Source organism: Notechis scutatus, chromosome 5, assembly GCF_049901735.1.
Source record: "Notechis scutatus isolate UNSWTSFEM ecotype Mainland chromosome 5, rNotScu1.2, whole genome shotgun sequence".
NCBI classification, from domain to species: Eukaryota; Metazoa; Chordata; class Lepidosauria; order Squamata; family Elapidae; genus Notechis; species Notechis scutatus.
Window position 1 is genome coordinate 51750793 of NC_142013.1, and position 26124 is coordinate 51776916.

A 26124-nucleotide genomic window follows, 5' to 3' on the forward strand; every position below is an offset into this window, starting at 1 on the left:
GATGAAAAGCAGAAAAGGACTATACTTTAAAAAAAAAAAAGATTAAATATGCAGGTGCTTGCTCCATCTTGCATGATATTGAAAACGGGAGCGAAAACTTATTATTAAAGTTGCCTCTTTATGGAATGAGGCAAATTTCTCTTCATGTTTTGCTTTTCAAATCAAGGACCTTCCTGATTTGAAAAGAAAGCCAGTAATCTCACGGAGAGACATTGCTAAATTAGTGGAATAAAAAACAGAAATACTTTAACTATGAGAAAGACCCAGGTGACTCTAGGTTTGCCAGCATTACAACTTCCTTTGCACTTACACTTTCCTCAAGCAATGTTGTGATTTGGTTTCTACAAAGTTAGATATCAACAACAATCGCAACCTGCAATCCTTTCTTATCCTCTTCGCCCCAATCTGCAAGACACACAGCCTCCCGCCTCTCCACCTCCACCCTCTTTCCCCGTAATTTATCGCTTTATTTGCTTTTAAATACACGGAAAGACAGAGTCGGTGCTATCAGATGCCCCACCTCCACACCACCCCCGGGGGAAAAAACACCTCAGGTTTTGCAGCGGCTGCTACCAAGCCGTTCCTTCGCCCTCGCTTTGGAAAGGAACCCAAAGGTAGCACCTATAGAAGCTGCTGCTCCAGCGACGAAGGTGGAGCTTTGATGCGGGGTGGCTGGCTCGGCAGACGGACAGAGCGCACTTGGGGGCGGAGGCGCTTTGTTTTTCTCCTTCCCTAACTACGGAAAGAGGGATTTCCCGGGTTTGTTAGCGCGGCGGCACTGCTGCCTCAGTTTTGCTCCCTCAGAGGCCAAGGTTCACCTGGAGCTCGAGAAAAGGAAACAAGGTAGTGTGGTAGAAAGAGTGCGGTGAGTTCCGGGGAACGGGGGAAACAACGCGCAGCAAAGCGAAGGCAGACAGCGAGAGCGTCCCAGAGTGACGAGGCGTTGCCAAGAAGTGGGCGCCCCAGCCTATTCCTGAGGAATTCACCGCGGGGATTCGACGGGGCCGCGTGCAAGTGGCGTAGTAGAGGCAAGCCAGGACGGCGATCGGCGATGGTAGCCGAGAATGATCCCGACGAGAAGCTGGTGGTGTCTAATTTGCGGCTGCGTCTTCTGGTCAAGTAAGGAGCGAGCCTAGATTGGAAAACCCGCGTGTTTTTATTTTTTATTTTTTTAGCAGCCCTTGGGAGTAGGCAGCCCTTTGGAAAAGTTGGGCGGTCTTTCTCTGGCCGAAAGTGGTGGCTGCGTTTGCCTCTCCTCACGTATTAAATGGTGCGCTCGGTTGTTACACTTGGTCGCGAATGAAAGGGAAGGAGGTAGGTCCTTCGGTGGCTAGACAGAACTCGCTAGTTGAAGGTACTGCTGGTTAAACATGCTGTGTCACCCTAATACAGGGGTCCCCAAACTTGGCAACTTTTAAGATTTGTGGACTTCAACTCCCAGAATTCTCCAGCCAGCTATGGTCAGCTATGCTGGCTGGAGAATTCTGGGAGTTGAAGTCCACAAGTCTTAAAGTTGCCAAGTTTGGAGACCTGCCTGAATAGATGGGTAACACAGCAATTCAGACAAGGGAGAAAAGGATCCTGTGTGGGGCATGTAAGATGCTCTACTATCAGTGGAAGTGGGAAACTGGCTTTGTGGGTTTTTTGAGCGTCTTGGTTCCAAATTTCTATGGAGATTCTCAGTCTCCAGCTCACAGTTGTCCCAAAGGTGCTTTTTCAAAAGGCAACTGAACTTCATTTTTCGTTCTCATTCAAGAAGCTTCTTCAGTTCTGATTGAAAGGTGGAGACCAGAAGGATTTATTAGGACTCTTTCTGAGTCATTGAGGCCACTTGGAGGTTTATCTGAGGGCACATATAAACCTCCAAGTGACCTCAATGACTCTCAGAAAGAGTGCTAACAACCAGATGACTGCAAGGAATATAAATCCTTCCATTCTCCACCATTGAGTTAGAACTGAAGAAGCTTCTTGGATGAGAAGCTAAGTGTCTTCAAGGAAAAACAAAGTCCAATTGCCTTTTGGGAAAAAATATATTTGGATCTTGGTTTCCAGTCTTCTTTGTATTTTAGTCGAAGGTTTTTTCAAGGCAGTGGTGGATGTTGCCAGGAGAGAAGAGCCAAGTATTCCAGTTCACAACAGATTTCTCACCTCAGAGAAGAAACAAATTTCTCTGATTGAGTGGGCAAAGGAAATTCCCAAAAGGATTTGCTTTGACCAGACTCTAAGGCAGGGGTGTCCAACCTTGGCAACTTTAAGACTTGTGGACTTCAACTCCCAGAATTCCTCAGCCAGCTTTGCTGGCTGAGGAATTCTGGGAGTTGAAGTCCACAAGTCTTAAAGTTGCCAAGGTTGGACACCCCTGCTCTAAGGCAACCTCATAGTTCTAGTCATAGAATACTGTTGGTAGCTGAATAAGGGATGTGTGATAAGCTTTTAGGAAATCGGATTTGATGGTTTCTAACTGCAAATATTCTTATAGGTGGACAAGTAAGCATCACAGATACAAGTTTAATTTAATTGCTTCGGGAGCATAGTTATTACAGTACTATATTCGCATATTTATTAATTACAAATAATGCTCTTTGGGCTCTTAAATTAAGCTCATTCAATTGATTAGTCCAGCAAGTGGAAAATTGAAAATGAACACCCGGATAAGTAAAGGTTCTGACCTGCTCAGTAAGTCTCCTATTGAACTTATGTCTAATTGGTGACTAAAGACACTTCCTTGAATGCTTTTACCTCCATTTTACTGTCAGCCGTCCATCCCACCAACCATGCTATCCTTCTGGAGTGGCTTGGGGGTTGGAAGTGGGAGGTTCTGTGTTGTCCTGGTTCACTTCCTTCCTCTGTTCTGACTGAAGAAACTTCTTGCATGAGAAGTGAAGTGTCTTCAACAAAAAAACAAACTAAACAAAAAAAGAAAGAAAGTCCAGTTGCCTCTTGAAAAAAAAAGCACCTCTGGATGTTGATAGGAAGAGAGAGGTCTGGCCCTTATCCCCTGCTTTGCAGGGTTCCGCAAGACTCCGTATTTTCTCCTCTTCTGTTTAACATTATGTGAAGCTGCTGGGTGAGATCATCTGCCATCATGGCCTGAGATATTATCAATGTGCTAATGACACCCAGCCATATGTTTCGGCCTATGGTGAGTTTCCGGAAATATCCCCAAATATCCCTTTAATACCTTACATGCCCTCCCTGTTAAGCCTGGATTCCCCAACGAGTGTTAAGGAAAACAAACTAAACAGAACATGCAGCGAAGTCAGATAGGAAGACAGGTAAATATGTGAGATAAGTTTTCTAGTTAACACGCAGTAAAAATACAGATACGCTTGTGCTATCAAGAATATAGTTTATTCCATTTAAGAATTAGAGCATAGTCATAATAAACAGTCCAGTAGTCATATATCATTTCAGTCAAGTCTTGTCGGGGATACTCTATTTGCAAAGTCCGTATTGAAAAGCCAATGTCAGTTCACTTACAATAAATCAGTCCAATCTTTATCTTCTCTCCTCCTTATTCTCTCCCCGTTTCAGCAAGAACGCAGTCATCAATCAACCAGTAATTAGGGATCAGTAAGCCAGAGAGAGAGAGAGAGCTGGAATTGCCTCGCTTCTTATATAGTGCTTTTACAACCACACCCTTAATTACATTCCTGCAGTTAAAGTTACACACACTTTAACTAACAAACCATGATACCATATTTATTATTTTTACCCAAACCAGTTAGGGTAAACAATGTTATCCCTAACACTCCCCAAGAAACTTTTCTCCATGGCTCAAATTTATGTTACCCATTAGAGTGACAACAGGCAGCCTTTCCTATGAAAGAAGGAAAAAAAAATCCTTTTCTCTCTTTCCACAATGTGGTCAAGGCAGTTTTAGTGTCAAAAGTGGGCGGAACCCCAACTAGATGAATTTAGAACATTTGTTCAAACAGTTTCTGAACTTAATCACCATTAATTCAAGCGTGTTGCCCAGAGAAGGGATATTAGCTTCAATCTTGTAGTTCAAATCTTCTGATCCAATGATTGGGAGTCAGAAGAATATTCTCTTCTATGGCCACATTTTCTGGATAGAACACCTCTTTCACATGAAGAGGAATTTATAACCTGCTCCATTAAATGTAAAAAGCCATGAGGTGAAAAGGGCAGAATAACACATGTTTTACCACCTACTTTCTCCTCGTTGTCAGGACTGAAAGTTTACCAAAGATATTGGCCCAAAATGTATTTTGTATATCTTTGCAGAATGCACAGCATAAACAGGCATGGCAATATGATTGATTTCATCATCAAAATATCGAGCCAACATCTCAGAAAGCTATCAAAGCTTCCATATGATTTAGCTTGGTCAGATCTCAAAATGCTTGGAATTATATAGAAACATTCTGCTATAAAACAGTGGAATGATGGTCAAAAAAAGAAAATATATATTTTCCCATACACGACCATTTACAGTAGTAAAACTAATCACGAAGTCATATCGGTAGTTGATCAGATTGAAACATTTTTTTCCCCACCTTTCCCAATTTGTTTTTTACTTTCAGATGGGATATGTATATATCATACAACAAAATAGACTCTGGATAGTAGGATAGGAACATTTACAAGCATTTGCGTAAAGATCCATTATCCATAAAATGACCGAGACTTCAGCACTAGCACTCCCTATATTGGTGAAAACGGGTGCTATCCTGGTTTCTCTTCTATTCATTTATTTCCCAAGAGAAGATCATTCCTATCTGCAGCAGCAGCAACAAAGATAAAAGGTTTTTAAAAGTGCTTTTTACCAGAGGCTTTATGATGTAATCTATCTGGGTTTCTATTTCCATATTCATTTGGTAGCATTTGGGTAATGACAAAACCAGTTTCCAGTCATATCATTCAGGAGATTGCTAAACTCAGAAACCTCCTTTTGATGATGATAACTTTGTTACGCTCTGCCTCTGAAGTGAAAAACCACAGGAATCTGTTTTCAGGAATCTTCAAAATGGCAATATGATTCAGAGTTTCAACACCGTGTTTATTCTTTATTAACCAGCTGAGACTTGCAGTTGAAAATTTTGGGAAATTACATCACTATATAATAATTATCTATCTATCTATCTATCTATCTATCTATCTATCTATCTATCTATCTATCTATCTAGATATGTGTGAATTGTTTGTGCTGTCAATGAAAGAATGTCAAAATCATGCATTGAACAATATTTATTTTTTTCATATTACAGTACATGCAATTATCCAAGAGCCTCAAAACATACGATTAAATTCAGTTATGCTTAACAGTGTTCTCCTATGGGATCCATCAAATTTTTCTGAAGGAAATGTAACTTATACAATTCAATATAAAAGGTAAATGTAAGAATGGATAATTTTCATACTACATATGAAAAATGTAATTTGTTTCTTTTATGCTATTCACATGTTCTTATACAATTGAAAATATATTTCAGCTTATTCTCTAAATTTATTTTCCCATCTATTTATATGGGAGGAAAATTTATTTGGATAACAACTTATAATATGAAATTTGAATTATATTGTGCATATATTCCAAAAGTTCTGTAACCTTTTAAAAAGAAACTAGTGATGGTTTACCACAAACATTAATTTTAGGATAACCTATATTCCAGAATTGGATGAACTTTACATGTACAGCCAACTTTAAAAAACAAAATATCAGGTATATTATCAAATATATCAAGTATTTTATGGAGATATAATTATGATGTCTTCACATGTGACCTCTTCAGATTGCTTTTTTTACATCTTAACAGAGAATATCTGCTAAGGATGAAACAACAAAGAAAAGATAAAATGCCTTGTAGCTGAAAATGATAGGAACGGTGTATGGATCTATCCCTATTGCCTCAACTTTTTGACATTAAAAATTAATTAATTTAATATTTCTACCCAAACTATCAATATATTATGAGGAGCTGGTAATAGTAAAGCATCAAGTAAAGTGTGGGGAAAAAAAATCAGTCTGGTGTAGTGATTAACATGCCAGGCTAGAAACCAGATTGAGTTCTAGTCCTGTCTTAGACACAGAGCCAGCTGAGTGGCCTTGAGCCAGTCACACACTCTGAGCCGTAGGAAGCAGGCAATGGCAAACCACTTTTGAAATTCACATTTATCCCTGACTCTTGTCTCATCTTATTTTACTAGACACATTGCATTCACATTATTTTTATGTTCCTGCTAACAATCTAATTCCCACTCACAAACAACGAAGTACAAGAAAAATACATTATTACTGCGTTCCCCTGAAAATAAGCCCCAATCCGAAAATAAGCCCTAGTATAATTTTAAGCATGTGCCTAATACAAGCCCTACCTCAAATTATGGCGTGTCCCATGCGCCTGACCAGTCTCAAAGAGGACCTGGTCTGACTTCGCCCAGGAGACGCATCTGATCAAGGGCCACTACCGGCCTGCAAGCACCTTCAACTGGGCTCCCAGAGTGGTCCAAGGGGATGTCGAGGCCCTCTTCGCACAGCACGCTGCAATGAGTGGCATGTGGTCCAGTGTCGTCTCAAGTGCTCGAAGTGCACCCTGCACTTTAATGACCCCATGTTTCCATAGCATTGGCACCTGATGAGCAAGTGGTGGGGCATGGGTGGCTTGTCTGCAGAGGTCCTGAGGTGCATGGGTATGGGTGCATGGGGCAACTCCACCCCACAGCCACCTGCCTCGCCTGACCTTGTGGTAGCAGTGGCACACCATATGGCTGTCTGCTCTGTTGTGGGTGCGAGCAGCCAGACAGTGGGACAGAGTGGGTGGGTGTGTGGGCTCCTGCTGGATGGGGCTGCTGGTGCCTATAAGACATCCCCCAAAAATAAGCCCTAATGGGTCTTTTAGACCAAAGGCATAAAAATTAATCTACTTGCTGCAGTTTGTTGCATTTATTATCACATGCATTTGTCCATGACATTTTTTCGACCAACGTAATTATCTTTGATACATTAATTTACAGATCACTAATCCATATTGAATTATACTATATTGTATTGTTTAGTTGCTAAATCTTGGCGACCACCTGGACCATAGCACACCAGGCCCCCCTTTCTTCCCAGAGTTTGCCCAAATCCAGGTCCCTTGGGTTGATGACACTATCTAACCATCTCATCCTTTGCTGTCCCCTTCTCCTTTTGCCCTTAATCTTTCCCAACATCAGGATCTTTTCCAGTGAATCCTTTCTTCTTATTTGGTGGCCAAAGTATTCGAGCTTCAGCTTCAGGATCTGTCCTTCCAAAGGTTGATTTTCTTTAGGATTGGCTGATTTTACACTGTATACTGAGCCATTATAAATCTGAGAACTCAAATGATTATATAAATCATTTGAATTCTCAGCCAACAATCCACTTTTGTATATATACAAAAGTGCATGCCTTTGTGTCCCTAATAAGCACATCTCTAACAACACTATGCATTTTTTGCATATTTGTCAATGAATGCATTAACCAGCCTAGAGCAAATTACCTATTCTTGCTTTATTCCCTCCTCACCATTCACCAAATGTACCACTTATTTTCTCATCATATGCTGCTCTTATCACTATATACAAAAGGTTCCATAATTGAAGCTTATTGCTTTTATCCTATGCTTTCTCTAAATCAACACACAATTGCTTCCCAAATTTGGCTTCCCCCTTATATCCTTTCAATAAATTTTTTTCTCAAACAACTTCCAGGAATTCTTAACCAACTAACTCCTCTTCAGTTTTTACACTGACACTTTATTTTCCCTTTATATAAGATAACAATAACAGCATTCTTCCAATTGTCAGGCAGAGATGGAATCTTCAGACTCATTTTAAGACTCATCTTCAGCCACTCTACAAAGATTTTAACACTTTTCCAGTTATCCCACCTGCACATGAAACTTTGCCATTTTTAAAAACATTCTCATAGTAGTTGACTTCTTTTCCATTTTCCCTTTTCTTTTACTATTCAATACAACACTGTTAAACTCACATAAATCTGTAACATATGTTTCTAGCACTGTTTCACTTTGAGTTCACCCAAATAATTTCACCTTAATCTTTAACTATATTCATTCTGCTGGAGGCTTATTGCAAAACGTCACTTTCATTATCATTTTAGCAATCATTCTCTTTTATCCATTTTTCCTCATACATAGCCTCTTTCATTTCATTAGCCTATAAAGCATCCTTTTTCATGCTTTTCCATTAGTGTATCTCCAGGCACTTTTCAGACACTTTGTAACAGCTTCCTCATTAACTTTCTTTATGTTTTGCATTAGTTCTGTTAGGAGCTTAACCAATTTCTACCACTAGTTCACGTAATTTCTAGTCATAATTTTTGCAATTACAGGTGGTCCTTGACTTATAACAGTCAGTTTAGTGACCGTTCAAAGTTACAACAGCACTGAAAAAAAATGACTTATGATTGTTTTTCACACTTACGAGTCACAACCTTCTGCAGCATCCCCAGGATGGTTCATACTTATGACCATTGCTGTATCCCAAAATCATGTGATTCCCTTTTGCGACCTTCTGACAAGCAAAGTCACTTAACAGCCAGATTTCTAACTTATCAACTACAGCAGTTCACTTAACAACTGTGGCAAGAAATGTCATAAAATGGGGCAAAATTCACTTAATAAATGTCTCACTTAGCCACAGAAATTTTGGGCTCCATTGTGGTCGTAAGTCAGGGACTACTTGCACTCAAATTTCTCTCTTTCACTTCTTTCCTTTTCTTTCAAGTCTATTTTCCCACAGATCCACTTCTGATATTATCAAAAATAGTCTGTCCCACATTCAAAACCTCTCACCATGCAATTATTTATCAGCTGTACTCCATAATACGAAGTCACCTTCATTTAGATTTATTGTAGCATTTCCCTTATTTTTTAAAAAAAGAGTCAGTTGGGTTAATGATAAGGACAGAATAAGCAGGTTTGCAGATTTGGCCAGTATGCCACAAATCTTCGCATACTCAAAGCATGTCCAAAATATTCTATGCAAGCTAGGCTCTCTAATGTAGAGACTACTTTGCAATACAACATACACTTTGTGCACAATTACTTAGACAAGTTGTATTTTGGAGGATTAATTGTATTATTGAACAACTACAGTTCTCTTGGTCAAGCCCAAATGTTAATAAATCTCAAACCTGAATATTTAAGAAAGTAAAACTGAAGTGTTGGCTTTCTTAGGAAAATATCCATGTGTGCAGAATTATTGGGCAACTAAATGTAAAATGAAAATTTTCCCATCTCTTTTGTTTATTTGCATCTGTTAAAGTGAGAATAATATACAAACAATGTACAAATAAATATTTCTGATTTAAAACAAAAAAAATCAGTGACCAACATAGCCACTCTTCTTTTCAATTACAGTGATAATCCTTCCATTCATGGAGTCTGTTAGTTTCTTGATCTGTTGACGATCAACTTTTTGTGCAGCAGCAACCACAGCCTCCCAGACACTGTTCAGAGAGATGTCCTGTTTTCCTTCACCACAAGTCTCCCATTTAAGAATGGCTCACAAGTTCTTAATAGGGTTTAGGTCAGGTGAGGAAGGGGCCCATGTCATTATTCTTTCATCTTTAAGGCCTTTATTACCTAACCACGCAGTGGAGTACTTTGATGCATGCGATGGAGCATTGTACTGCATAAAAATCTTGGTCTTCTTGAAAGATGCAGACTTTTTCCTGTACCATTGCTTGAAGAAAGTGTCTTCTAAAAATTGGTAGTGGGTTTGGGAGTTGATTTTGAGTCCATCTTCAACCTGAAAAGGTCCAACTAGCTCCTCTTTAATAATACCAACCCATACCAATACCCCACATCCACCTTGTTGGCGTCTTGAGTCGAAGTGGAGCTCTGTGCCCATTACTGATCCAGCCATGGGCACATCCATCTGGTCTGTCAAGAGTCACTCTCATCTCATTAGTCCATGAAGTCTTTGAAAAATCTGTCTTTAGGTATTTCTTGTCCCAGTCTTGCTGTTTCAACTTATGTGTTTTGTTCAGTGGTAGTCAGGTTTCAGCCTTCTTTACTTTGGCCATGTCTCTGAGCATTGAACACTTGTCATTCTGGGCACTACAGGTAGGTTGCAGTTCTGAAATATGACAGCACTGCAGGATAATGGGTTACTGGTAACTTATTTGATTTATTATTTGATTCTTCTCAAATCTTTGGCAGTTAATATTCATCTTTTTTTCTGAACACGTTTATTGAGGCCTTGTTGACTATTTGCAATAAAACGTTTGATTGTTCTGTGATCATGGCCCAATACCTTAGTAATTTCAAGAGTGCTCTATCTCTCTGAAATACTTTTTACAGATTTGATTTTGCAGAGTCAGTTAAATCTCTTTTTTTGGCCCGCTTTGAGGAAAAGAAGCTGCCTAATAATTATGCACACTTGGATATAGGGTGTTGATCGCCTTAAGCCACACCTTCCCTCATTACACAAATACACATCACCTGATATGCTTATATCCACTAGGCATTCAAGTTTATACAGCTTCGAGGTGGAAAATATGAATAAAAATGATGATATGGTCAAAATACTCACTTGCCTGATAATTGTGCACATAGTATACATCCCATCAATGAAGAAGTACATTCAGAATACAAAGATTTTGGAGGAACTTTACAATTAAGAATAACTTCACTGAAATATCTTCATCATTTATAGATATTAACAACCATTTTCTAGAATATTATCTTCATTTGTACAAATTTACCTGAAGGTAGAAATCTTTAATATTGTTGTTAATTCTGTAAATTGCTTTTTAACTTTTAAACATTTTTATTGGGATGTGTGTGATTCATATTTAACTTTGTCCTTTTTTTTTATTCATTTCCATCTCAATTTGATAATGTTGTTTGCTTCAATTAAAAAGAATATAAATAAGAAAATACTTTTCTATGTAATATACTACATCACAAATTAACTATCAAATTAAATTAAATTAAGTTCAGCCTTAATTTTTATCTAAAATTTATCCTGAATAAAAAGAACTGGACTTCTTAGTAGATAGGCATACATATATTCCTTTTAATCAATATAAGATGTTTCTGTTGATATAAGATAAATCTGAAAATGAATATTATTGTTCAGCATATGAAAGAAAGCTTTTTATTCTCATAATTAATTTTGTTTCCTTTTTTAAAAATAGTTTGAGGTCAATATTCATTGACTTGTGCCAAAGGACATACTTCACAGAGTGCAATATTTCAAATATACCTAAATACAGTTTTTCTAATTTAAGAATTCGAGCTGAATTTGAGAATAAACAGTCGCATTGGATATATCTTAACTTCACACCATTCAAGGACAGTAAGTTATTCTTCTAATTCCCTATTATAATGTCTATGGATTTGAAGTATTAGAGCACAGAACTATTTTTATAACTGTCATGATGAGAGGATACTATTTTTTAAAAAATGTCAGGTTTGAATCTTTTTGAACTATACTACCATGTTTCTCATATAATAAGGCTGGGTCTTATTTTATTTTTTGAGCCCAAAAAAATGGCTAGGCCATCTTTTCGGGGTGACTTAATTTCCCCCTTGCATCTTCGGGTGGGTGGCGACGGCTTGGATGTTGACCTCGGCGTTGGTGGGGCACTTCGTATCGGGGTCAACGCAGGCAGCACCATATCCAGGTGTGCAACAAAAGTACTTCCTAACGGCAAGCCCCCCCACCATTCCCCCCCATTTCGCATGTTTTAATATAGGCCTTAATTTTGGGGGAGGGGCTTAATTTCATTTCATGACTATAAAACATGCTGGGACTTCCTATTGGGGGAGGCCGTATTGTTGGAGAAACAGGGTAGTAAGGTATAAAGATAAATGGTGATAACTTGCCACTGATATTTTTAATAGAAAATTATCAGCGTTAATAAAGTTCACCCACTGTCTTAATAGTGGGACCAATGAATAGCTTTAATAAAGTTCAGGAATGAAAAGCTTAAAAGCAATGCATCCATCCTCCCCCCAAAATGTTAAAATTAGGAAATAATAATATTAATATTTCACAGAGGCTGTTTCCTTTCTTGCAATTTACTTCTGCATATTTGTCCTGATGGATTTGAATATTTTCCTTAGTAATAAAACATTGTTCTTAATTCTCGGTCCCAAATGAAACTAATCTCCTATATCACTGTATGTTCTAGATTAAAATAATTTTTCTTGCTTCGAGTGGCAGAGTTTCCTACAGAAACAAAACCTGTATAAAAATGGCAGCTTCTTTCGAGGGCAACCAGATCAAGTTACCTGTTTTCAGAGAGAATTAGAAAAGCTATCATTAAGGGGGAAAAATTAAGAGTTTTCTCTTATTGTTATCTTCCAGAATCTCAGGTCAGCTGCAAAAATGATTTAAAAGTCAGCTATTCTTTCCCTTTCTATCTGTTTTCAACAGAACACAGAAGTGAAAGGAAATAGGATTTGAATAATGGCCGTGTCTTCAGGCTTTAAAAACTAAAGGTGATGTCGTGACATTGCATTCAATGTTGCAATCTTTAATTGTGTTATTATGTTAACTTTTAAAATCACATCCTGCAAGACACCCCTAGTAATAGGTATGCTGAATTGTTGCAATATTCAGATCTTACATTACTGCCCCTTCTAAGCATCCTACTTGGGAAATTTAAAGACTTTTAACAAATTGTGGGAACCATCACAATATTTACTGCAATCCTGGGAGTCATGTTGTTGTTTTTTATTTTACCACTGACTACTTATCAAGTTTGCCATTAAAACAAAGGCAAATTTTAAAGATCCCTTCAAATGGAAACGGAAAAAGAGTTCCTTCCTGGGTTTTTTCCAGTTACAATTCTGTGTTAATATCAAAGACTTCTTATTCTGTCCTCTGTAATTACTGACTGAATGTATAAAGGCAGATAGATAACTCCACAAAGCATCCATACAAAGTCTTTTTATTGGTTCATCAGGCATCCTAAAGATAACTCACACTTATGAAGAGATTCTTCTCAATGTCCAATTCTTTGCATATCTGTCTTTCTGGGTAAAAAGATGGTTATGTCTCATCCTGATAATGAAGGAGCAAAGGGTGAAGCACCAGAATGCTGTTGGGGTCCAAGTAAGAGTGAAGAAACCTCCCTCAACCCACCAAGGGTCAATTCAGTGACCAATCAGGATTACAGATGTGGCCACATGACATGAACTACATTTCCCAGGATACCTTAACTACATTTACCATGATGCATTCCCTTAAGGGGACAGCTCCCAATTACTAACTTAACTACACCAATTCCCATTAACTATAACGGGCTGGACAGCACACTTCTCAAAAGTAATTAAGTGTACTTGCAAATATATTTTTTAAAAGCTGGTTTCAAGAAATCTCTAGAGAATTGATTAACAACCTTGAGTATCAGGAATGAAATTAGTAATAGACTTCATTCAAAATATAGGAACGGATTCAGACATACATGGAGCTGACAGCACAGCACAGCACATTTGATTTATTGTATTTGCCAGAGATTGTCTATTATCTGTTATTGCATTATAGTCTCCTATTATGCAAATTCTTGGGTTTCAAATTCTATTAATTTTTCATATAGGTTTTGTAAAATTAACTTTGGTTTTTGTTAGGGGCATATATCCCCACCAATAATGTCTTTTTATTTTGTATTACCACTTCTACCATTACTATTCTTCCTAATTCATCTTTGTAAATCAATTCTGAAGCTATATCTTCTTTTATATATAATACTACCCCTCTTTTTTTTCTTCTGCCAATGTTGCATACATTTTCTCCAACTTTTTATTTAATAGGTACCCTTTATCTGTATTCTTTATATGAACCTCTTGAATACATATTATATCCGCTTTTTGTTTTTCTAGTTTAAAGAATATTCTTTTTCTCTTAGCTGGGTCATTTAACCCATTAATATTTATAGATATCAAATTAACTCCTTTATCCATTCCTTTCCTACTTCTATCCCTCAATATTTTTACCCGTCGTTTGACTTCTCGTCCTCACTCCTATTTCTTCTCTTCCCAATGTCTCCTCATCTCCTTCCCTCTCCTTCTCCCTCCCCCTGCTTCTGGATTGTAGCTCTTCTTGGCTCAGAATTTCATGATCATCTCTGTTGCTCAGTTCTTCCTCTATTCCTCCTATTCGGTCGAAGAACTCTTGAGCTTTGGTTAGGTTATCTATTCTCACCCTTTTTTCCTTCCATATTGCTACTATACCCTCTGGGGTAATCCATCTGAAAGATATATTTTTTTTGTTTAAATAATTCGTGAGAAATTGATAGTCTTTCCTTTGTTCGTGAATTCTCCTCGGCACCTGTTTTAGAACAATCACTTCTCTACCTTTGTATTTTATTCCTTCATCTCTCGTAACTCTATAAATTATATCCTTCACTCGCCTCCTTGCAAATCTAATATGCACTTCTCTGGGGAGTCTATGCTGTCTCATGTAGCTCATGTAAACTCTGTATACGTCGTCCAGCTCATTCACCATCTCATCCCTATCTCTGTTCAGAAGCTCTGCCAACATCTCCGCCATCACCAACAGTAAATTCTCTCCTCTCTCTTCCTCCACGTTCTGGAATCTAAGATAATAGGAGGCCTTGTCCATCTCAACCTGAGTCAGGGTCTCATTGGTCTCTTTATTCTGCTCCTTAATTGTTTGTTCCATGCCTTCTAACTTCTTTTCCATCTGATTAGCTTGTTTTTCAATCACTTTAATCTTCTCTTCGTTTATTTTAATCAATTCTTGAATCTGGCCTATCTTTCCATCTAAATCTTTGACTTCACTTCTCATTTTCCCTAACTCATTTTTTAATTCTTCTTTTATTATTTCTCTTTCTGCTTTGCTTTCCATATGGTTTTTAGACATTGATTCCTGCAATGTCAACATCATGCTTTGAATAGTTAATAATATAGTTTGGACTGATTGTGTACTGGTTTGAGCTGTAGATTTTTCTGGTGCCAACATCCCTTCAATCGTTTTTGGGTCGATGTTGCTGTGGGGTGGATGGTGTTACTGCTCATGTTGGTTTTCTTCCTACTTTAGTAACGGTGGTAGATGTGCTGGTCATTTCTTTAATAATTCTTGGTTGTTTCTCCACTATCCTAGCTATATTCTCCCAAGTCGTATTGCCTACTACCATCAATTTTATTTATGTTTAACAGTTCGATTTTCTCAATTCTCTTAAGCTTTTATATTACTATTTATCTGCCTGATTTAATTCCTTAACACCACTAGGTGAGGAGATTCTTATCAGTTAATTATGTTTTCAAACTTTCCAGTCCACTTTACTCGTTATTATCCTGATTGTTGACTTCTACTGCTCTGTTAATATTTGTATATCTAGTATTAATAAATTCAATTAATCATTAATTTTTAAATCCATCTAGCAGGTTGAAAAATCATTCAACTATCTTTAAATATATAACAGTGTTATAACTCCAATTACTTCTTTAAATTAATTACAATATTTCAATTAATATTACCTTAAATATATAATAGGAATTTAAATTTCTAATTAATATTTATATTAATGTTTTCTTAAGTTTTCATGGGTATTTATATGTATGGTAATCAGCTTTGTTCGGGTATTTTCCCACATCATTATAGTTGTGCTTTTAAAGTTGTAGCAACGTTTCGGCAGAATCTCATCTGCCATCATCAGGCTTCTGTATTGTGTTCGTCTGTGAGTTGGACTTTCACAGGCATTTCTGTTTTTAATTTGGTGCTAGCCTACTGCTGTGCCAGAATGGTTTTTTCTTCATCCTGATTGGTTGGGAGTCTTGGTCTGTGTTTATTGGTCTTGGAGTTTGCTGTGTTCTGCTTGATTGGTGTTTCTAATATCTTCTGTCTGTTTTGTAGCTTTTTTTGTCTTGATTGGCTGGCAACATTGTGTTTCCTGTATTGGAGGCTTTTAGTGTGGCTTGGCTCCAAGTAAACGGACGGCTATCATTTATTAGGAAGCTAGGTTTCATCTGGGTGCCTGGTTGGGGTGTGTTTGAGCTGGAGGTATCGGGGGGCTCTGTTTGTGCCCAGGTGTTTGCCTGGCTTGTGGTGTGGATATTTTTTTGTTTGTGAGTGCAGGCTTCCAAATAATTGACAGTCTGGTGGAGTCATCTCTTCTATTCATGCTTTCAGGTCTTTTTTCAATCTCTATGGCTTCTCTGATAATTCAGTAGCTGGGTTTTCAATAGTGGCTAGGGTTTTGGTGCCATTGAAGTCGATGCTATGACCTGTTGCTTTCATGTGTTGGACTAATGAGGAAGTGTGTTCCAGCTTTTTTACTGCATTTTTGTGTTCATCCAGGTGGGTACTTATTCTTCTATTGATCTGTCCAATGTATGTGGCAGGGCATGATGCACAGGGAACTTCATATATGCCTTGGTTTTCCAGGTCAATTTTATCTTTGGGGTTTCTTAGGATGGCTGCTATTTTTCTGTCTGTTTTGAAGGCAGTCTTGATGTGATGCCTGTGTAGTATCTTACTGATTTTGTCTGTAGTACCTCTTATGTAGGCAGGACAGCTGTTCCATAGGTCTGTTCATCTTCTAGGTCTCCATTATGTCTCAGTGTGTTTTTGTGGATCAAGCTGGTGATTTTGCTTTTGTGGAAGCCGTTAGCTGTCAGTACTTTAGTCAGGGTGTGTAGTTCAGTCTTTATGTGTGTCTTGTCTGTCAGGCGTTTGGTTCTGGCAATTAGTGTTTTGGCCACGGAGTTTATCTGTGCTGGGTGGTGGTGGGATTGGGCGTTGAGGTAGCGGTTGGTGTGTGTTTTCTTCTGGTATATGGTGTGTCCTAGAGTGCCATCTGTTTTTTTGTAGATTAGTACATCTAGGAATGGTAGTTGTTTGTTTGTTTCCGTTTCCATGGTGAATTTGATTTTGGGTTGTGTGCTGTTTAGGTGTGTTAGGAAATTGTTTAGGTTTTCTTTTCCATGGGGCCAAATAACAAATGTGTCATCGATGTATCTTAACCATAGTTTGGGTTTGTGGGTGGCATTGACTAGGGCTCTGAATTCGAATTCTTCCATGAACAAGCTTGCAATGACGGGTGACAGTGGTGATCCCATATGGGCTCCTTCAATTTGCTTGTATCTTTGTCCTTTTGTATATGAAATATGTGTTGGTTAAACAATGTTCTGCTAGTTTCATGAGGTGTTTGGGTGGTTGGTATTTATTTTTGATGATTTCGAGAGTTTCTTTTATTGGGACTTGAGTGAATAGTGAAACCACGTCAAAACTTACAAGCAGATCTTTTTGTTCCACGTGTAGATCTTTGATGGTATGAGGTGGTATGAGTTTTGTACATGTGAAGCTGCTGCTTCAGCATGGGGCTGTAGCTGCTTTGCTAGGTATTTGGCTAGGTTTTGTAGTGGTGCTCCTCTGGAGCTGACTATGGGTCTGAGGGGTATGCCTTCTTTGTGTATTTTGGGGAGGCCATATAGTTTGGGGCATCTGGAAGATTTTTCTCTTGGGATGATCTTCTGTTGGATCTCTTTGCTCATGTTGCTGGTTATGATTTTCTTCTTGGTTGTTTTTTCCAGATATGTGGTTGGGTCCATGTTTATGGGTTTGTATGTGGAGTCTTGGAGTAGGTCTGTCAATTTTGTTTCGTAGTCTTTCCTATCCATTACTACTGTGGCATTACCTTTATCTGCTGGAAGTATGATTATGCTGCTGTCGTTCCTTAGGGCTTTCAGGGCTTTTAGTTCCTCTTTGTGCAAGTTGCTTTTGAGTGGTTTGCTTGTGCATAGGCTGTTAGTGACTTGGTGTCTTATTCTATCAGCTTGATCTGTATTTAATTTAGTTAGGCTGGATTCTACTCCACATATGATGGATTCTGTGGGGATTTTTTGGGGTGCTATAGCATAATTGAATCCTTTGGTTAGGACATCTGTTTCTGTTTTGGTGAGTTCTCTGTTGGGAACGTTGTATACTAATTGTTTCAGGTGTTGTGAGTTGTTGGGGGCTTTCTTGTCATGTTCTAATTTTTTTAGTTTCTTCAGGAGTTTGACATTTTTGTAAGTGGTTTCAGTTTCAGCTCTCCAAGTTGTAAGTTGTTTTATTTTGTCCCAAAGTAGAGGGTGGATTTTGTTGCTTAATTCCAGGTGTAGAATTAGGAGATCTTTGTTTAACTGATCGAGTTGGAATCTCTTTCTGTGGAGCTAATTCCTGAGTAGAGCCATTTTAGTTCTTTTCAGGATACGTTTAGTAGCTGCTGTGCTGTGATGAAATGTTAATTTGAAGCAGGTCATTGTTGCATTGTTGTCTCTGCAGCTGCGTAGGAATTTGAGGTCACATAGTATTCCTGCTCTTTTAGCTTCCAGCTTCTCATAAGTTTTGGTCTGGCTGTTTATTTCCTCCCCGTAGAGGTCTGATATTTGTTTTCTTAAGTTTTCGTGGGTATTTATATGTATGGTATTCAGCTTTGTTCGGGTATTTTCCCACGTCATTATAGTTGTGCTTTTAAAGTTGTAGCAACGTTAAATTTGGTGCTAGGATGAAGAAAAAACCATTCTGGCACAGCAGTAGGCTAGCACCAAATTTAAAACAGAAACGGCTGTGAAAGTCTGACTCACAGACGAACACTATACAGAAGCCTGATGATGGCAGATGAGATTCTGCTGAAACGTTGCTACAACTTTAAAAGCACCACTACTATGACGTGGGAAAATACCCGAACAAAGCTGAAGGCCATATATATATATATATATATTTCAATAATTCACAGTATTTAAGGAAGGTAGGAGAAAGAGAGGGAAAGAACAATTAATTTTCTCATCTTTATATTAATCAATATATTAAAGTCATTAATCTATAGTCAATCAAATATATGTAATGAGTAAAAGAAAAGAGAGATATAAAATATACTCCAAAGGGAGTATATATTACTTACTTAAATTAATACCTATTTCAAAGTAACCAATCTTGTTTTCTTATTAATTAAATGTATACCTTAAGTAAATAGAAAGTGAGATTATATCGTTCCGATCAATTTTGAGGGAAGAAAAAAAAAAACGAACACTCAATGAGGAGAGAATTTACAATCTCCTTTTTTCCTAGTGTTTCCTTAGTAATTCAATTATATCCAGAAATAAGTTCGAGTCTCAATTCTCAGTTCTCAGTTCTCAGTTCAGTCTGGTACCCCTGCCACTTTACTCCGCTCTCCCTGTCACAATGTCTGCCTCCACGAATTGCACTGTCACTCCTCATTCAAAAATTTCAAAGTTTCACAATTCTTCTCCGCTGTAAAATATTCTCTGTGGTATATTTTTGTGACTGGAAATACAAAACTTTCCTCATCAATAGTCACTCTTCTTTCCTTTCCTTTCCACTTCCCCTTTAAAAGCAATTTTTCACTTTATCCGGAGCTATGGGTAAACAGTTCAGTCTTGCAGCCACTTTCTACTTTCCCCCTTCCACTCCGGCACTTCACACACGTATCAATTACCTTTCAGATTTATCTATTAGTTATAATCCAACATCGATTCCTTTCGACCTCTTTCCTGGACTCCAAATTCGATCTCGTCTCTCCGCTTCCTTCTCACGGTTGTTCCATCACGTCTTTGGGCCAGCCTAGCTGGCTGACTTCTTTTGCCCTGTGCTTCGGGCTCCCTTCTTCACCTCCGGGATTGCACTTCCTGTTTGGCTCCCAGAGTTCTTCCTCACTCTAGTGATCCCACCAGGATCTAACTTCGCCTCGAACGGCTGCCCATGAGCAAAAACCCCACGGTAGGAGAGCAGATCAAGGTTCTCCTACCTTGCCATGCTGCAACGGCACCAGAAGTCAGGAAAAAATTCTTTCTATGCATTTTTCTCACCGTGTTTTGAGAAGCTATGAGATTATGGGTTTGGTTTGATAGTCATTTGCTGATTATTTTTCTAAAGCTAGTATTAATAATTACATTTGAGGTGTGCTATGGTTGGAGGGAGCTAAGTCTTCTAATCATGTGTTCATTTTTTTAATGCACTTTCCTTCACATATACAGCAGAATTCAGTCACAAACAGGGGAGCCAAAAACTTTCTGCTTAATAAACCTCAACATTCAGGACTGCTGCTTAGCCATCTTTATAAAAATGAAACAGAGATCAAAAATGACAGGTAGACATAGGGGTAAAATATAAGGAAAAACACAGGAATATTAATTTGTTGAGTAATTGTTGCTATGTAGGTATGAAAAAATATTACTACATTTTAAATTTTTAAATGAATAAATAGGAAAGAAGATGGTTATATGTCAAGCTGTATATTTAAATGGATTAGAGAAAGAGTAAAAATAAGTATCTTCTTTTCTTTCCTTCAACTCATTTAGCAATCATTACACCTCCTATTGTACAAATTATACTCAGAAACCCTGGAGTCTTGGATATTCATCTCCAAAGCCCTCCTGTTATACTTAATGGTATCAGATATTCCTTGAAGGATTTTTATGGTTCAGTAGTTTACAAGATAAAAATTTGGATGAACACTAGTGAACAGGTAATATTTGATGACATGTAGAAATGGGCTTCTTTGATGCTTAAATATACCTTTCTATATACAATAAATAGAGAAAAATTCTGCTTTTTTTCTTAATAAATAGCAAACGGGTGATTAAAATTTTGATTTTAGAAAGTTACAAATAGACTTAAAGGTTCAGATAAATTTGAAATAAAAAAATGGAATTCATTATAAAAAATCTTTCCTGTGGGAAAAGGCTTTTCTTTTCTTTTGTTTTAAATGAGGTAAGACTTGGAAAATTGGACATGAAAGGCAACTAGAAGGAACTAAAGATGCAACTAAAGGCAAAGTACATTCAAACTCAACTTGGAAAAAATGCTGGGCAAAACATTGGATATTTTTGAACAATGGACTTAGATATTTATTTTAATAGTGGCTTCCTCTACACAACGTGTTTCATAAAACAAACACCTGACAAGACTGACTTGAAAGTGTATTTAAAAATGACAGGCTACAAGAATGACATGGTATTGTAGCATGTTTTTTCAATGTTTCATCATTGTGACTACAGAGTTACTATATTAACATGAGTTGACATATTTTTGGAACAGGATTTCTAACCTGGGCACCTTTCAGATGTGTAGAGTTCAAGATGCAGAATTCCCTAACCAACATGTCGAGAAAGTCTAATTTGATTTAGACATATATCTGGGTTAGGAAAGGCTGTTGTGAACTTTAGCAGTAGAAATGTATGGACACTGTCAATTGAAAATAAAGCTCCTATTACTTGATTATATTGTGATTTTCTGTTTCTTTCCAATTAGGTTATCAACGTGACTACACCACACACTTTTCATGTAATATCTGGGCTAGATACTGGAACAACATATTGTGTTAAAGCTCAAGTATTTACTGAAGAATTGAATAAACCTGGAGAGTGGAGTGAAGCCACTTGTACCCAAACAATTAATAGTAATAATATAGTAGGTAAGAGCCCAACCTCACCAGTCTTTAAGAAGGCTCTGAAGATCTGATTCTTCCAGTTGACACTGGGCCAGAATGATATATAAGCTGACTGCAATGAGCTCTGCATTTTGTCCCTGGTGCAGTACATTTTATTATTTTATTGTCTTGTTCATTTATTTCCTTTAAATCTTGTTAGTGCCCAGAGTCATTAACTGAGTGGGCTACCATATAAACTGAACAAATAAATAAGATATAACCCACTGCAAGTATCATTTTGAAACCTTTAGCTGTCTTGTGTGTTCTATGGAAATAATTTTGAAACCTAAATTGTAACAATAAATAAAAATTTAAATCTTGGGTTTTGCAATAGGGCAAAGCCAGCATACAACCTGTTGTTGTTTCTTCTCTGCAGTTAACATTAGATATAATGCTGTCACTGTTAATAATTATGAAATGAAAGATATTGGATTTCAAGATATATACATCATATGCTCCACAATAAATACATAGAACAGGTTTGTTTTTTTCTTCCTTATAGGGAGAGATCCAGTAATAGTGATCGTTATTATCCTAGCAGTATTCATTGTTTTCTGTGGTTTTATGATTGGTCATAATTATCACCGGATCAAACATTCCTTTTTCCCTTCATATTATTTACCACAACATTTCATTCAGGTTTGTATATTCCTCACCATGTGTGTTTGTATGTGTAAGTACGTAAATAAAAATAATTGGTATAATTTAAAAAACAGAATGTGATGCGTACTGAAGTAGAATGGCCCATGAATGTTGTTCTGAAGTGTCACAGTTAACAAACCTTGAGCAAACAATTCTGGTTTCATGGTCAAAGATGTAAACCTCCCTGTGATTTTGCTTAATTTAAATCCACTTAAACTGTAGTGCTGATAATTTTGGTCATCTGATTTAGCATACAGTCTGTTGTATATAGACATTTGCATACTCGTAATACTACGTTCCGATTGGACAATCACTACCGCCTAGCAGTTGGTGGTTAACAACATATTATGATTGGCCGCCTAAACGGCGGGAGGTTTAAAATGATGCCATTGGTTGCGAGCCGCGAGCAGCCGCTATAAAAGAGGCTGCCGCGGCTCAAGTTTAGTTGAAGTTACTGACAGTTAAATAAAGAGCTGAACTCAACTCCAGTCTCGAGTCTATCTTGTTCTGGCGATAGAACACAGTCTTTAGGTAGTAAGGTAAAATAACCCATTATTTTATTATATATTACACAGTGAAATTAGCATAACATATTAAACTGAAAGTGAACAGGGAATTACATACTTCATCTTCCTGATCTACAACAGTATTTCTCAAACTTGGCGACTTTAACTTGTGTGGACTTCAATTTCCAGAATTCCCAGCCAGACATGCTTTTAAAGAATTTAGCTATGTTGGCTGAAGAATTCTGTAGGAACTGAAATTACACATCTTAAAATTTGTGTGCTGCTCTAGAGAGCTACAACATGCTCTCCAAGAACACTGTAATATTACTGGAATAGATGTAGCTGAACCTTTTGGATAAGAGGGAAACCTAGAACAGCTAAAATAGTTGGTATTAATTGTTTTTTTAAAATAAAAATCCTGTATTATTTTTGTGTTGTCAGCCAAGTGTTCTCACAAATCTTCATTTGAAATTACTTATGAGATTTGGGAAGGGTTCTACCATGTAAGATTCTGCAGGAGTTTTTGTGACCTGAAAAAAAATAGCTGATTCTTGCCATAGTCACTGAAGAGTGCGCTTGCTTTTCTTTCCACTGAGAAGTACAGCTCAAAATAGAGAAGCACAAATAGACTTCCTGATTTCTACTCCCTGCTTAATATCATCCATTAGTGCAGTCTTTCTTAACCAGGATTCTGAGTGGTCCCAAGAAGTTCCATGAGAGATTGTGTTGGAAAAAAAATTAACATTATTTTTTGACTTCATAAATTGCCAATGCTAGCACTTTCAGTGATGGAAATTTTTATGTATCCTGTTTCAGCTTCAGACCTAGTACTTTACTGTCGTTGTAAATATAAAATGTGGATTATATAGGTTAGAAGTGAATTGTATTACAAAATCTTCATGTTTTTTACAATTTTTATGCAGGGGTTCCTTGTGATCTCAAAATTATCTCAAGGGTTTCTCCAGGGTAAAAAGTTTGGGAAAAGCTGCACTCAGTGAGAGAGTAGAACTCAAAACGATTGCGCTGAGTCCATTTTCTGTGGATGAGCAACTATTTATTCATTTGACCTGCTTGGAAAGATTCATGATAACGCAATTTGAGGTTTTTTTTGCAAATGTGCTGACATAGCAAAAGAGGGTGGTTTTGCAATGAATGTCTGATAGGTGATTTTTAATTATAAGTGAGTTTTTTAACACGTGACATTGGAATCTAACTGGCTGAATCCTCTGGGATGGGACTTCCAGTGGGGGACATTCTGATTTAAAATGTTTGTCAAAAGAAGATGGCTATTTCTAATCTGTTTCTTTGTCTTCATCCACAGTTTTTAAGCCATCCTTACCATAGTTCACAATTTCTTGAATCCCAGTCACAGGAAGAGGTTCATAATTATGATACACTTACTGTTCTTTCGGAGGAGTCAAAACAGTGTAATAGTGAATCGGAAAATAAAACGAGCAACATAAAAAAGGAGCTGCAGGGATCTCAAGAAGACACCATTAGACCTAAAGAAATTTCAAGTTGTACAACTTTGCTTCATGTTTGAAACTTGGGAATAATATACTGTACTAGTTTAAGGAACTTATTGGAATTTACAAAATGACTTTGCACATTATTAAGTCATTAATAGTGGAATTTTTTTACTTGATAAAAATTGTATATGATTTTGTATTTTGGAAATTTATTTATTTTAAAGCCTTAATTTCAAAATAAAATGTAATAAGCAAACAAATTCAAGTTATGAAAATAGTATAACATTTAAAATATTCTGAATATGCTTTATTCAGTAATATTTACTCTATTATTTTGAAGAGCATTTAACAAAAATAAAAGTATTCTTCTAGATTTTTGTTTGTGTTTTATTTACTTTAATTTTTGTTCAGAAAGAGAGATCGATCATGATGAATCAGGAAAACAAGCATCTACCCATAAACCAAGCATAATAAAAAACCATAGCTACCTTTCATAAGTTTCATAATACTTTCTTGTATTTTATACTTTAACCTCTCATTTTCTTTAGAACCTCTTCCTTATATTTATAAACAAATGTTTTAATTTCATCAAATTTATTAATTTATCAATTAAGAAAAATTCCATTAAGAGCTACTAGGGAAAAAATGAAAATATTAACCTTTAAGCCCTTCAAATATTGCCCCTCAAATTAATTTCTTATCTTTTTCATCTTGATTATAATATATCTTATGACACTCTCTAAAAATACAATAAAGCTTTCTTCTTCTTATATCTTCCCCATAAACAAATCTTTAAAGCCTCACCATTCAATTCTACTCAAGAAAAAAACATTAAAAACTTTCAGAAAAGATAGGATCATATGCAATTTAATTTTGATCCAATTGGCCCACTTTGTAAACCTTCCTTTTAGTTTTAAAGGTCTTGCTTATTCATTTAGGTAATATCTCAAAAACATTTCTTCTATTTTTTGCTTTCCTCAAGGATTCCTTCAAAAGTATAAGTCACCCCCTTTGTAAATCCAAAGTAAAAAAATCTCCAGACTCACCATTACTGAGTTTAAGATCCATGTATCCATGTCATTCTTCTGGTTTATTATTTGTATATCCATTTTAACTAATGAAACGATAGCCAGTTTCATTTGTTGATATGGTATAACATCTTTGTTAATATCATTTTTAGATCCTGTAGATTTAAATCCATATTCCAAAAGCCTGATTTTCAAGTTATATCTTCTATCTCTAGTTTTGTCCACTTTTATTAATCAGAAAGTCTAAAGACTAAGTGCTGGGTACCTTGTTGCCAAATATCTTTAAATTCTTGCAGAGTTAAAATATTTTACTCCATTCTCTATTAGTGGGGATTGTTTAATTACAAAGTTTAATTCTTTCTGGTTGCCTGTAATAAGTATCCTTCAAGGTGTCCTCTCATCATGTTTTTCTCTCATCCAGAATATTTCCCAAGAAGATATTTCTTAGACTTAAACTCAGTACTTCATGTACTTTAATAGGATTTTAAACAAACAAAAAGAAATATAACTTGTTTTGTGTTCAATCAATCTGGCCCCTTAGTCCAGTTAAAATCTTTCCAAAATTAACATTCTAATAACTTTTGCTGCTTATTTCCAAATTTTAACAAGTTATTCTTTAAGTTTTAAACTTACATAAATCTGGATTATAGAAAAATCATCTGGTGTAAGGAAATGACCTTCTGGAAGTTCTTAATATCAAAAAATTGATTTAATAGCCATCTCCAATAAAAGTGGTTATGAGGAAAGATGGGCACACCAGTCTCCTTATGAAAGGCTTTGACCATAGCTTGGACAAAGCTATTTCTGCCAGCTCCCAGAACTCTTAAAACCTGCTGTAGACCAGGGGTCCCCAACCACCGGTCCGCGGACCGGTCCCGGTCCGTGGAACAAGTCCTACCGGGCCGCTGGTTTTCTGGGCGCCGCCATCTTTTTTTGATGAAAAAGTGCTTCCGGTGAGCTTTTCCAGGTAGAAAGCTCACCGGAAGCACTTTTTCATCAAAAAAAGATGGCGCCAGCTTTTCCGGGTAAACTCACCGGAAGCGCTGGCGCCGCCATCTTTT

General features: G+C 37.0%; 1 protein-coding gene across 2 annotated transcripts; it reads left to right on the forward strand.

Moving 5' to 3' along the window:
- Positions 1-295: 295 nt before the first annotated feature.
- On the forward strand, positions 296-24408 carry IL10RB (interleukin 10 receptor subunit beta). Of its 2 annotated transcripts, XM_026664176.2 has the most exons (7): positions 296-1119; positions 5232-5355; positions 11153-11313; positions 20289-20455; positions 21241-21403; positions 21921-22057; positions 23888-24408. In XM_026664176.2, the coding sequence occupies exons 1-7, from the start codon at positions 1065-1067 to the stop codon at positions 24107-24109; spliced, it is 1029 nt and encodes a 342-aa protein (XP_026519961.1). In that variant the 5' UTR covers positions 296-1064; the 3' UTR covers positions 24110-24408. The 2 variants fall into 2 exon arrangements, with proteins under 2 accessions (XP_026519961.1, XP_087822846.1); XM_087966720.1 differs by lacking the exon at positions 21921-22057.
- The last annotated feature ends 1716 nt before the right edge of the window (positions 24409-26124 follow it).

Bases quoted from the DNA above. Each gene is read 5' to 3' on its own strand.
- IL10RB (XM_026664176.2), top strand. From the start codon at position 1,065: ATGATCCCGACGAGAAGCTGGTGGTGTCTAATTTGCGGCTGCGTCTTC. The intron at 1,120-5,231 runs GTAAGGAGCGAG...TTCATATTACAG, and splicing joins CGGCTGCGTCTTCTGGTCAA to TACATGCAATTATCCAAGAG. The intron at 21,404-21,920 runs GTAAGAGCCCAA...TCTTCCTTATAG, and splicing joins TAATAGTAATAATATAGTAG to GGAGAGATCCAGTAATAGTG.